Genomic DNA, 14,285 nt, shown 5'->3' with positions numbered 1-14,285 from the left:
TCCAATACTGTAATCTAAATAACTACTATAAATATAGAACTAAATTTTGTATCTACATTCTTTTGCACTAGAACTGCCTCTCAGACACAAAGGGAGGAGCACAATTTTTGGCAATTTTCCCTTTCCTTTCCAGCTCCTTGGTACCCCCTGAAGGTTGGGAAACCCTGAGGAAGAAGATGTATTTGGGACAGGGGGCTGAAGAGGGCATTGTCCAAAACTGTGCCCTGCCATCTCTTGCATGAGAGAATGCACGTGCTCATGTAGGAGAGGTTTCAATACAATGCCACATCACACTCTGCACTAAATGATCAAAGTTTGAAACAGCTTTTTTTAAAAATAGCTTAAAAACTGCCTTAGTTATGAAAGTTGGCCGAGATACAGCCCACCATGTTAATTGCTACCTAATTCAGAGCCAAGATAGTTTAGTGGTTCTCATGTTAGATCTGGAAGATCCAGGTTCAAACTCCTGCTCGGTCATGAAGCTTCCTAGGTGACCCTAGGACAGTCATGATCTCTCAGCCTAACCGACCTCGCAGGGTTGTTGTGACAACAAAAGGAGAGAAGGAACTAAGTACGCCAGCCTGAGTTCCTTTGAGGAAAGGTATATAAAACTGTAAGAAATAATTCCAGAGAGCTCAAGAGAGTTTACCTTTTCTTTTCTTGTTCTTCTTTTTCTATTTTATGGGAGGTAACATATGTTGAGAAGAGGTGGCAGCACCTATTTAGGAGTTTAACAAATTCTGTCATGGCATCTTGCTTTGTCATGTTCCCAAGGGCAGCCCATTCTTTCCTGCAAGAAAGAGAATATATGGAACATGGTATGTTAGGTAAGGACGAAATGAAGCTATTGCCTTATCAAGTTGAGAGATAATATGAAAGTTCTACCTGTCAGCTTGTTGAGGCCAGAATTTCAAGGGCCAAATAATCTCTTCCTAGTTTAACTGGCAAGAAAAGAACTGAAGGCAAAAATCAGTGCATATACATCCACTTCAAGGGCACGCCTGCAGAGAGGATTCCCACACATTCAGTTCATAATTTGATGCTAAACTGGATGTGAAAGAAGTCCCTGAAAATTGTCCTATGAACAGGTCTTTGGTTCAAGTGATGTTACAAAGATGACACGTAGTATGTGAAGGAACCCTCTTGAATCATGTCTAAAGTACAGCAAACCCGCACTTAAAGTTGTTTCAAGTCATTTTGTGATAAAGTTGATGAGCAAAAAAAAATGGATTCCCAGCCAGGGCCACTGTCTGTATGGAATCTGCACGGGTTTTCTCCAGCTCAGAAAGCTCACTTTTATTTCAATGTTTAATATCAGAAGAATTTTGGGTTTTTATTTAGAAGTTTTTTGATGTTTTTGTGACCAGAAATATGCTGTAGGAATGTAACTCTTGTTTACATATATCAATTAGCCAACAGTAAAACTGGTTTAGTTATAAAGTTGCAGTTTCCAGGAACCTGACATCTTTAAGTGAGGAACTGCTATACACAAATTACCTGACAATTCAAAAGTGTAGTAAACTGGTTACTAGTTAGATTCTCATTTCTGCACTATTAGAATTAACTGTAATCCCTTGTCAAACCTGATAGTCAGAAACTCCCTCTCAACCACCAACACAAATTAAACTTCATCTTTCTGTCAAAATGCAGAATCTATCTTTCCTGAAGAGAAGGCACTCCAGAAATGCATCTAAGAATCATGTTCTACCACTGAGTTAGAAATGTTACTGTATTTATGCCAATATAGCGCCATAGACTTAATTTACTCAAGAAATGTGGTGGTCTATTTGATGGACAATTTCATTAAAATGGATGCTTCATACCTTCGATCGTTCCCCAGCACATCAAAGAATCCAACTTCAGGACAAGTGTCTGGATTGTAGGGTCCCAACAGAACCTGCTTATGCAATGCTACAAGTCTCAGTTTTTCTTCATAGGTTGGATGGAACGCTTTGCCATCTTTTTCTGAGGAACAGAAATGATATCATGAGCCCAAAGCCACACACAATCAAAGTCACTGCGTTACTATACACAGCACTAATGAAATCTCACCACAGTTAAACTGCAGAGTTTCCTGTAGAGTTAGGGAATTCTGGCTCATCTTACACCTCTGCACCATTTTTTAACACAGCACACAGTGACAAGTATCTGATTGTCATAAACAGGAATACTAGGACACTCGCATCTGCAGCTTAGAGCAGGGGTGTCCAAACTTTTTGGGCAGGAGGACCACAACATCTCTCTGACACTGTGTTGGGAGCCAAGAAGAAAAAAGAATTTACATTTCAAATTTACAAAAATGAATATATTAGAGACCCAACTTATATGAATGAATTAATTCAAACCAGTTCATAAGCACTTTTGAAAAATGGAGGGAAAGGGGGAGGGAGGAAAAGATCCTGCATAGCAGTTCAAAGCACTCTCCTGCAGCCTGTGCCCATGAGGGCTTTCCCCCTGCAGAGCTGGCCTCTCTACACAGGGGCAAAGGGAGCTCTACTCCCTTCGCATCTGGTGTTCTGAGGGCTAGGGAGACTGCATGCAGTTTGCCAGGCCCTCAGCATGCCTTCTAAGGCCTCTGGGAGGCCTTTGAGTCAAAACCGAAAGTGGCGTTTTAAGACCTAAAAAGGCCTTCAGAGGGCCGAAGAGGTTGCATGCAGCCTTCCTGGTCCTCCCTCCGGGCCAGAGGTGAGCTTCCCTCCCCTCTGGAGGATTACAGGAACAGAGCAGTTTATATGACCATCAGCACCAAAAAAAACACAACTAACCCCTTTTTGCTCCTAGCATATACAGGATATTGTATCTATTGGTCAATGGATTAAATGCCACTGAACTAGGTAGAACTTTTTAGGAAGTGTACAGAGAAAAAGGGTGCAAGGCTACAGCCCCTACACATGCTTATGGTCAGCGCGTTTATTGGAATTTATGTCTTGATAACACGCACATTAAGAAAACTCAACCCAAAGACTTCCAGAAAAGGTGCTTGCCCAGTGCATAGAACAGTAGCCATTTATAGATTGCAGGCCGTTCTTTAAGCTTCTCAAGTGTGAGGAGTGGAACCTCTGAGGAATAAGATTCAACTATACACACAAAGCTATATATTCAGGATGGACCCTCTAGACCACAGCCTGTTCTTCATTCTTTGGTTCTCTCTCTTTGATTTCCTGGACATGTCCTAATTTTGACTATTTAATACGATGCATTTGCATATATTATGTATTTATGCATATACTTTATATTACACTCTCTAGAGAGAGTTTTCAATAAAGTTATTAAAAATGTTAGCAAAGCAAAGTAGTATGTGGGGGTTTTATTTTCAATTATTAAAGAGCAGCTAAATGAATTATTCACATATTTATGACTGCTAAATCAGTTGCAGAAAGGCAAAGATAGGCAGGACTGAAAGGCCTTTATTTAAGTGATGCAGCAAATTATTATTATTATTATTATTATTATTATTATTATTATTATTATTATTATTATTATTAATAATAATAATAATAATAATAATAATAATAATAATAATAATAATAATAATAATAATACAGGTATTTATATACTGCCTTTCTTGGTTGTCAGATTTCTCCTCAGACTTTATTCAAGGCGGTTTACATAGGCAGGCTGAATAAATCCCCATATGGATTTTTACAATTGAAAGAAGGTTCTATCTTTCAAGAACCACAACAGCCCAGATGTTTCACTCTGATCTGGTTTCACATTCTGGCCTCCATCCTCCCACGCTCGGAGCAGATGGAATAGCTCGGCTTCAGCTTGTCAGCTGCTTCAAGGTCGCACGGTGCCGGTGGCCTCGAACTGGCGACCTTCGGATGTTATCTTCAGGCAAATGGAAGCTCTACCCTCTAGACCAGACCTCCTGCCCAAGTTCCTCCTCCTGTGATCAAGTTCACAGTTTTCAACTTTATTCTTCTGAGGCACAGCCCAGAGAAATGTCTTCCATTAAGAGATTAAACACACCCCACAATCCTAAAGCCAAAGATTTCACTGCAAGCGAACACAGCCAGTGCTGAACTGCATCACCACCACGAGACAATCTCTTTGTAACTCAGTTTCTGTACCAGTTTCACAGACTGACTTCTACAATTGTGATCCAGGATCGACCATGAAACAGCAGCTGATCTAAAAGCTTGGTTTCAGGTAACATACAGTATTAATGAGGCCTGGACAATTCCAGCACATTCAACAAGCTCTCCAAGCAGAAAAGTGTGACATACAGAGAATGTTCACTAAAATTGTGATTGTTGAAACACGGAGCAGGAACACAAATGAAAGTCCTATTTTTCTCTTTGGGAACAATTAAGAGAACTGTTATTTCATATTGCCACAATAGAGGAACCATGTGTACACCTTAAGGCAGTGGTTCTCAAATGGGTGAGTCGCAACCTACCAGTTCACATAAAGCTTCTCCAATCCCTTCATGGGGCAGGGGAAGTGATGCAATCTCCAGGATTGCTTTGCTAAGGGGGGCAAGGGGGGTGCTTTTACTTACTGTGGGCAGAAGCACTTCCAGTTTGCAGAGGTGGTTTGCGCACAGTTTCTCAACATTCTAATACGCAGGGAGCTCCGTGGAGGGCTGCGTGGGGCTCTCCACACCTCCTGCTCCTTGCTTCTGTCCACAGTAAGTAAAAGCACCTCCCTTTGCCCCCCTTAGTGATGTGATCCTGGACACTGCATCACTGCCCTAGCCCCACCCCTGCAAAGATTTATTTAGGGAGTAATGCTCCCTAAATGTTTGAGAACCACTGCCTTAAGGCATTTAAAAACCTGTGGTGGCTGAACATATATAAGCCATCATGAGTATTGCCCTAGTTTGCAGTTATCATGACCATTTCAGGGCTGTGTACTCACATTAACCTGAAAGTAACATACAAGACAGCAAAGTGGAGAGACCACAGACCATGAACTGTGCTGAGTTCTAAGGCAATTCAGGAAAGCAGAGTATTAATAAGGGCACTTTGTTGCAACCCTAAACACACTTACTGGGAGGAAAGCCCCACTGAACACAGTATGAATCACTTCTGAGTAAACATGCACAGAATGGTGCTGTCAGAATGTGTATGCATTATGGGTGTAATAGACCTTGTACCCCCCCCCCCAAACCAAGATGTGCAGTGGCATATAGGGAAACCAGAAAGAGAAGTTAAAGGCAGCAGAATGAAATGCAGGACCCCAAAGTTAAATATTTCAAGGCACCATAGGTAGAACATGTTGAAAAGAAATGGGAGAACTAAAAGCGGGAGAACTAAAATGGGAGCTGAAAAGCAGTATATAAATCCTGTTAACAACAACAACAACTAGATACTGAGAAGAGAGGAAAGGAAATGAGCTGACAATCTGAGTACAAAGACGTTCTTAGCCATAAGACTGTTTTAGCTTGAGTTCTTAGGTTTCATAACTTGGAGCATTCCTGAAATAGGTACAGAGATTCTCACTGTTTAAAGAGTGAACCCTAAGTCCCCACACCAAACAGGTTATCTCAGAGTGAAGCACCTGGGTGTTCAAGTATGCAAAGATAAAGTATCACCCCAGCACCGTCTGTTCTAGTGGCTGTCTACTGGTATTCATTTGCATCTTTTTAGATTGTGAGCCCTTTTGGGACAGGGATCCATTTAGTTATTTGATTTTTCTCTGTAAACTGCTTTGTGAACTTTTAGTTGAAAAGCGGTATATAAATTCTGTTAATCATCATCATCATCATCATCATCATCATCATCTCAAGTATGCAAAGAAAAAGGCAGTGAAAACACCCAGTATATCTTAGGGTTTCATCAGAACAGCCTACAAATGCTTTTGGCAATTCTAAGTTTGCCAGATTGATTTAGAGCTTAGAGCAGGGGTGCCATAAGGCCCAGGGGCCGGATGTGGCCCGCGGAAGCTTTTTATCAGGCCCTCAGGCTCTCAGCTGCTTAGCAGTGCTGGCACTGCTAAAAGGGAAGCCCACATGAAAATTAGGCTCTCACATGTCTTGAAATATGATCAAGATTTGCGTGTTTTCTCTTTTGTCATTTGCATCTAATGAGTTCCTCAGTGAGGAAAAGTGCTTATTTTTGGTTCTGACCTTTTTAATGACATCACTTCTTGCCTAATGACATCACTTTCAGCCCTCAGCAGGCATCATGAATCCTATTCAGTCCTTGGTATAAAACAAGTATGACACCCATGGCTTACACCCATGGCTTACAGTATCTATTTCAAAGATGGCATACAGAGTCTCAATTTTGTACTGACTGGAAGACGTGGGTTGATTATCTCTGCCTAATAGTCAAAAAGTTTCCGTCTCCCCGCAGAGACCCATGCCACACTTTCAAAGGCACTGAAATAACGCACTTCACCCAATCCACAACCAATATACATTGTGTCCCTGAATGCAGAGCTTACAAAATACCAAATCAGTTTATCAATACAGATGCTTAAATACACACACAATGTGAGTTTTACCCCTGCTAATTGGGTAAGAGGCACTTTTTCAAGTGGGTGCTCCTTTTTTTAGCAGGGGGAGAGTAACTGGCCCACCTCACCCCAGCACTGTCTGTTCTACTGGCTGTCTGCTGGTATTCATTTGCATCTTTTTAAATTGTGAGCCCTTTTGGGACAGGGAGCCATTTAGTTATTTGATTTTTCTCTGTAAACCGCTTTGTGAACTTTTAGTTGAAAAGCGGTATATAAATACTGTTAATTAATTAAATACTAATTAATTAATTATCTTATCTTATTTCAATCTTAGTGCATCCTGTTCTTTCCCACCAATATCACATGGAAAACATCTACAGCAACAGCACCAGTCATACTACTAAAGGCTTGTTTGGACTTTGCTAGAGTACAGCTTGAGAAACTACAAGAAACTGGGTGTGGAGTGGGAAGAATACATACACGATAGGCAATGGCAATTCTATAGTATGGCATCTAGTTTCCTGAAGAGTGGCGATACAGTCTTAGAACTGTTAAAATACAATACTCTCAAATGATCTGACCTAATTAAATTGAACTATCCTGAGATGTACATCTGAAAAGTGTCCATAGTTACACAAATGATAACTTAGTTGTGACAAGGGGCTGACTTTCTATGTACTAATCAGTCAAGGAAGACACAAGATGCAGTAAGTTATAAACATAATGTAGAAACCAAGACTAAATTGTGCCTGTGTATGGCATGGTATCAGTCTTCAACTGAATATCTCTCACCAACAGCCAAATTAGCTGCAGATCAGATTACAGAGTAGGACAGAGATAAGAGTCCATCTGTTCTGATGAAGGAATTTCACATTGTGAAAAATGCATGATGTGGGAGAAAGAACTACTGAGCAAGTGACTTAAGGCAATTTTCCCCAAACTGTGGGTCAGGACCCACTGCTGGGTCATGACCTGATTGTTGATGGGTTGTGCAACTGAAACTGAAAAGTCAACAGCTGACAGCGAAAATGTATTGAGCCTATGGAAAGTGAAATTGAGCTGTGTGCGCTTTTACTCATGAGTAGGCTACCATGCCTCCATTCATTTTGAAAGGAAGGTTGAGAAGAATGAAACTCCACCAAAATGGTCCCAATTTGACAAACGCAGACCCACCCAGAAACAGTTTAGAAGGTGGTCGTCGTCCCCAGCTGAAAAGAAAAAATGTATTGAGCCCTATGGAAAGTGAAACTGATCCACACATGCATGCTATTCACAAGTAGACAAGCATGCCTCAGCTCTTATGGAAGGCCAGGTGGGGGGGGGGACCAGAATGCCAGAATGGTCCCGATCTGATGAATGTGGAATTGAACAAATGCTCACCTCACCAGTAAAAGGGATAAAAACATAGGCTTCAGGTAAAGTGAAACTATTTTTTTAGTCTCATAAAGCTAAGTGGGTCTTGACAGAGTGTCATTCTAAAAAGTGGGTCCAGGTGCTAAAACGTTTGGGAACAACTGACTTAAGGAATTTGGAAGTTGTTCTGAAACCAAGTGCTTTTGGGATTTCACTGCTGAGTTACAATCAGATAAAAAGTTCTTCACAACCATGATGGTTCTTAAAGGCAAATGGACCTTAAAAATATCTTAGATATTTACATAAATTTAAGTCACCTGGTTCAATCAACAGGCAAAAGTACAAGCATGCAGGAGTTCCAGTCTTCTGAAGGAAGTCTCCAAACAATCATGTTGTGGATCATACCTGACATACAAATGTTAACAACAGTAGGAAGACTCTAGCAGCATTACATTTTGAACAATTAAGATTAAGGATGCAATCAAGAGAAAATTAATTTTATTAGTGCCAAGATCAATGAGTAGAGGTGTTTGTTTCCAGTGAGTAAGATAGAATTACTGCTTAAGTCTTACGAACACAATGGGTTAGAAGTAAACCCAATGTGTAGAAGTACTTTACTTAGAAGTAAAGTAAATAACACCATTTTCAAACACCTCTATCAATGAGACATAAGCATTTATGGTCCCTGTAGCTTAATGCAGAATAACTGATCAAAGCTTCAATTCCTGAACTTAGTGAAGAATTAACATATCTACAAGTTGCAGGGTGAACTGTCATTGTGGGAACACACTCTCCAAAGGCCAAGAGAGGGAAATAAGGCTCCCAAGAAAGATGCTAGAGGGAAGAAGAACAAAAGATAGTATTCATTAAGAAAAGAAGATCCTCACTGACAGCAGATAGCAGTAATGCCATGAGGGAGAACAGAGACATTTAAGGGCTTGCTCCTAAAGGTAAACAAGTGCACTTAGTAAATGGCATCTTTCTGTGCCCCTCAGGGGACCAGGCTTCTAGGTTACAACTTGCTGTGTCTTGTCTAAATTCATGAATGCACATGAGCCTTCTCAAATGATTCCTCCCAGCAAGTCTTCCGTACCTTATCCATTACAAAACAGAACAGATACAATATTATACTCTGCATCAGCACTAAAGCATCGAAGTAAAATCTACTGTGATGCAAGTTTCCAAAAAAATTCAAACTGGAAGATACTCCAGTGCCTAAATTTATTGGGATCTGGTTTAAGCATGTCTGACATATTTAGTAAGAGAAAAAGTGTGCTATGCTGAGGTGGTTGTATAGATCTCACTTGCTTTTCGAATAGCTCAAGGAAGTTCAGCTGAGATATTTGATAAGGCAAAAGATTCAATCAAGGTCCTTTAATATGGTTTAAAAGAACATGCAAAAAAATCCAAAGCTTAGCCTGGAAACTATTTTTACTGGAATACTTGTCAGCTTTTTAGGACATGAGTATTAAATAGCATACGCTTCCACACTGTTTTTAATTTTAAGAAAAAATGAAGTTGAAAAAATTGAAAACTTATGCTAATCTTAACATAACCCAAAAGTATCAATTTGTTACCAATTAATTTTATGAAAATGGTTATTTAGAGGTTATTTAGAATGTTTTCCAGAAAGAAAATAGGTGTGGGAAATTTCTGTCCTATTCCCATCAAGAGCTTGCCAAAAAGTGAAAGAGTGCAAAGAATATAATGAAAGGGTGAAATAACTATGATACTTAAATCATGGAGAAACAATCTCAGAGCATCCAGAAAACAGTTGGCACCACTTCACACAGTATAAAGAAGTGTCCTGCTTGTCCACTGCAGTTACCACATCTTGTGTGTATTTAGATCTTATTTATACCACAGCCACTTTGTTTATCAAGACCACAAGCTGATTTAGTACACATATTCAGGTCTATCTTTACTTTGCTCTTATCATATTTTGATCTGGTTTGATATTTTTAGGAACAAGGTTGCACTAATTAAAATATGCCTTGGAAGGAACACAACATAACTGGGTCCCGCTAGGGAGAAGGGCGGGATAAAAATAAAGTTTTATTATTTATTATAATAATCATCTTTCCCCCTCTCCCAGCATAACTTACTGAAATCCTTGAACTGGAGATACCAGGGATTGAAACTGGGATTCCTTGCAAATGAAGACATTTAGTATTTCTGTACTACAGAATCACTCCTTTCTACCTGCTATAAATTCAACTGAAGTAGGCTCAATCTAAAAATGGAATGACACTGCCAATTTAGCACACCAACATGAAAGAGAAGATAATTAAATGTTTTACACTGACACTGAATCATCAATAACACTAAGATACAATGTTATTGTATGTCAAGATTCTTCATCTAACTCTGAATTCTTCATAATTCTATCTCGACTAACACTGTTTTAAAGGCACAATTATACAAGATCTTACAAAGGTTCTTGTTATGCAACCTTTTGCCTAATTAACTAGGCAAAAGCAAAGCACTACTATATTCTTTATTATTTCTAGAATTTTTTAAAAGGTTTGTAATTTGTTTGTAGACACAGCAGTTATTACAGACACATGAGGAAGAAACTGTGTGGGAAATAGATTCTAACAAAGGTCCAGAAGACATCAAGGAGATATTTTCAGCCTTAACACTAGAAGAAGCCTTGGGATGAACTGAACAACCCTCAAGAATTGTTGCCTAAATGAGGAAGCACCCTCAGATTCACAGCGTCTGGACAGTTGTGCACTGCCAATGAGATATAAACAGCTGTAACTGAGGAAATGCTGAATAACTACTTGAGTCAAACGTTTTTAACCTTCAAGTCTACCAAGAGACCTGTGTGTTCTTCACATACCTCAAACTGCTTACCGTCACCAAGGATCAGGTATTTGTGAAGTATACCTACAGCTCTGCCTCTGACAAGGCATTAAAGAGGAGACTATAATAGCTTACCAGTGAGGTAACTCTGCTCAGACAGATACTGGGCAGCATTTAGACTTTTGGCATATTGGTGTGAAGTTGGCAGATATTCCTTCTCCTCACGACAGAGCTTCTGCAGGTGAAGTACCGCTACATCAGAGGGCCAGATGTCACCCAGTGCTGTTTTTAAACAAGCTTAAATGCTGTCTAAGAAGTTACAGGTCAACAGCAAGGCTCAATCTACTCATAACAGCAATACAGTTTTTACTTATGGACAGCCATTTCATGAGATTTCCAGTAGTGGCTTTCACTAAACCACAGCTCCGAAAAAGGAGATTGCTATAGTAGAAGAAAGGTGCTCAAGCTCCCACACACACAGCAGTTAATCTTCATATACTATTGTCAGTCTCTCCTTCAAGTCAGCAAAGCAACAGTTTCCAGGGTCCAAAAGGAAACAAATGCGTAAGACAATCAAAAGCGGACTTTGTTCTTTTCCAATAACTATTTCTGCATTCCAGAAGAGTATCCATGTCAGTTTCTATAGCAACAACCACATGTTGACACACCTTCAATACAAACCAGTTTATTGTTTTATGAACTTTCAAGGGCATCATTCTAGTTCATGAGATATAGGACTACTTATTATAAAACAGACTTACAATTAATATCCTATTAAACACAAAGGAACTGAATTGACAGCCAAGGACAAATTATTTCTTGTCAACCTTAAATAAAAATAAGCTGTTTTTAAAACACTCAGCATGGGTAGCAAAGTAGCTAAACACTGCTATGCCCACAAGTGGTTAAGAAAAACGAAAATGTTATATGACATCACCAAGATGCAAAATATCTGCGGCAAGTTCATGAACAGAATCCAGAAATTTTAACCTGCAGGCAAGCTGATCTGGCCACTTGTTGAGGTTTCACACACTACAAATTAAATATATGCACTACTTTTCCATCATACTATATAAAAACCTCAGAAACAACACATACCCTATTCAGCGATAGAATGCATCCTTAACCTTAAACACATTTACTTAACAGTACACTGAATTAAGTAGAAATTACAACCAAGTAAAGCTGGCGTGATTAAGCAGTTAAGGGCACAATCCTAACCCGTTATGTCAGTGCTTCCCAGCACTGACATAAGGGCAATGTGGCTCTGAGGTAAGGGAACAAACATTCCCTTACTTTGAGGAGGCCTCCGTGAGTGTCACCCAACTGCAAGAGGCAGCACATGTCCCATTGGCACCGCTATGCCAGCATTAGAAAGCACTGACATAAGGGGTTAGGATTGCACCCTAAGAGGACCTGAACCTCAAAGGCCCAGGTTCATGAATCATACTGGGCGACAATAAACCTTCTCTCAGCGTAACCTATCTCACAGGATTGTTGTGAGAATTAAGGAATATGGAGCAAACATATACCCCATTCTAAACTCCTTGGAGAAAGATTCATGGAGAAAAATAAGATAATCTGGGTACCACAATAGTTTAAATGTCTTATCTTGGAAAAGGCAACAAATAAATTGTTTCATGGGCTTAATTCTTAGGCTTATTTACAGGTTCTAAATAGAGGAGATTAAATTACTTCCTTTTGTTGCACATACTGCATGTGAGCAACTTTCTTTTAAAGAACTTTTCATAGATCATATTATCACAAGACTCAACACTCATCGTTACCAAAAAGGCAATTTCCTGGCTTACTTTTAGTTATGATAGATAAATTCTGTAAACCACGCCTCCTTTGAAAACAACTAATATGAGAACCACAATACAATATCACCCAAAATAACATCCAGAAATACCAGTGCTACAAAAATGACTGCTACACCTCCAAATATAATGAGAGAAACAGTCCTAAGAAATGGGTATTCAGGAGATATCTGGACTTGGTGGCCTTGAAAAATGCTGTCCCTAGAAAAAGGATGAAGGGTGTAGCAAAGGATGAAGGGTGCATCGCAGCACCTTCAGCTTTCTTAAACAGCACAAAAATGCTTCCATTTCACAGAGGAATCTAAAATGCGTTACCATGAAGTAGCCTAAAATACTGCCATTAGTGCCTTAGAAAAAAACACTTAAATTAAGCAATGAATCAATAAGTAAGTGATCTCTCTGTCATCAAGCCATGAGCTCATCTGACTCATTCCTGATGTTACATTACCTACCACAACTTCCCATGGTTTCCTCCGGCTTCACTTAAGGGCCAAGCTAGTCTTAAATATTATGGAGAGGCTGGTCCATGTCCAGAACCAAATGAAACCATCTTCATTTTGGATGAGCAATCTAACTTGGGAGAGGGAAGGGCAGTAACCAGAGCTCCATTAAATGAGCATCAGGAGACCCGCCAATACAAGGACCGTGCGACCATAAAGCGGTACTATGACTTCTTCTTATAAGTAGAGCATATTCCACACATTTAATGTATGAACGTGTCTTTTTCCAAATGATATCACAAAGAGCCAACGAAGCTTGCAACTGTGCCTCCAAAACCAGCCATGCTCCCCCCCCTTCCTAAGCAGCAAAGTGGGTGCTTTCTGATCGACTGGCCCAATGCACTCTGCATGAAGTCCATGGAATATGCCACCCTCTGTAGAAAGCCAGCTTGGCCACTTCCTCCTCTGCAGGTGACAACCATTTTCAAAGACACTTTCGGTCCTGCTGAGGTGCCTTCACAACAGCCCTGCGAGGAAGGCCGATCTCCTGCCCTGAACATCACAAGTGCAGAGGGATGAGGCTGCAGTCCCCTCCACACTTAGCTGGGAGTAAGGCCCGTTGACCGTAACGGGACTTACTTCTGAGCAGACGGGCACAGGCTTGGGCTGTGGGTGGACAACCAGTGCTGAGGTTGCGGACGAAGCGGCTCTGCGGGGGGCGGGGGGCGGGGGGCGCCCTCGCCACCCTCCCCTCGCGGGACCCCAGAGGTCGCCCCCCCGCCCCGGCCGCGAGGAGGGCGCGCGTGGTCACCTTTGAAGAAGCGCAGCGCCAGGCCGTACAGCTCCTCCAGGCCGAAGCCCCAGCGCCGCTCCAGGCTCAGCGCGCCGCCGTCGCCGCCTCCCCCGCCGTCGCCGCCGGCCTCCTCGCCCTCGCCCCGCTGCCCGGGCGGCGCCCCCGCTCGGCCGCCCAGGGCCGCGGGCGGCCTCGCAGCAGCGTCCGCGTGGCCCGGCCGGGCGTCCTCCGAGTCCGGGCTCAGCGTCAGGCCGTCGATGGACACCTCCAGCCGCTCCGAGCTCAGCGCGCCCGCGGCCGCCATCGCCGCCTCGCCCCCCGCTCAGCTGGGCGGCCACGTCTCGACTTCCTGCTCCCGCCTCCCGACCCGGATCTTCCGCCCGGCGCGCGGGGGAGGCGCCGCAGACGCTCCCTCAGGCCAGCGCTCCCCGCCCCTCAGTCGAGCTGCAGCCCCAGGAAGGCGCCGGGCTCGGCCTCCTTTGTTCGTGGCTCCGGTTCTGTGACGTGTCACCGCGCCTACCTGCCGCTTTCCAGGCACAGGAGCCCTGCCTGGAGGGACAGGTGGCAACCTCTGGGGCCGCAGCCCTTGCTCTGCTGGAGGCAGGGGACGTCCCAGCTACTGATTCTGGCTGTGGGCCCTTGAAGGCGCGGGGGGGGGGGTCGCCA

The 14,285-nt window shown here is 42.1% G+C and overlaps 1 protein-coding gene across 1 annotated transcript in view; it reads right to left on the bottom strand.

Annotated features, from left to right (window-relative positions):
* Nucleotides 1-13,965, bottom strand: part of ACBD3 (acyl-CoA binding domain containing 3) — a 28,935-nt gene extending 14,970 nt beyond the window's left edge. The window contains exons 1-3 of the mRNA XM_066618695.1: nt 13,638-13,965; nt 1,824-1,965; nt 650-790 (exon numbers count right to left, since the gene is read on the bottom strand). Coding sequence (XP_066474792.1) covers nt 650-790; nt 1,824-1,965; nt 13,638-13,923 — 569 coding nt within the window. The 5' untranslated portion in view covers nt 13,924-13,965. The remainder of the gene's footprint in view (nt 1-649; nt 791-1,823; nt 1,966-13,637) is intronic.
* Between the last annotated feature and the right edge of the window lie 320 nt (nt 13,966-14,285).

This window comes from Tiliqua scincoides, chromosome 1 (assembly GCF_035046505.1).
Source record: "Tiliqua scincoides isolate rTilSci1 chromosome 1, rTilSci1.hap2, whole genome shotgun sequence".
Classification (NCBI taxonomy): domain Eukaryota; kingdom Metazoa; phylum Chordata; class Lepidosauria; order Squamata; family Scincidae; genus Tiliqua; species Tiliqua scincoides.
The sequence above is the reverse complement of the archived record's forward strand: the minus strand, read 5'-3'. Positions and strand labels throughout refer to the sequence as shown.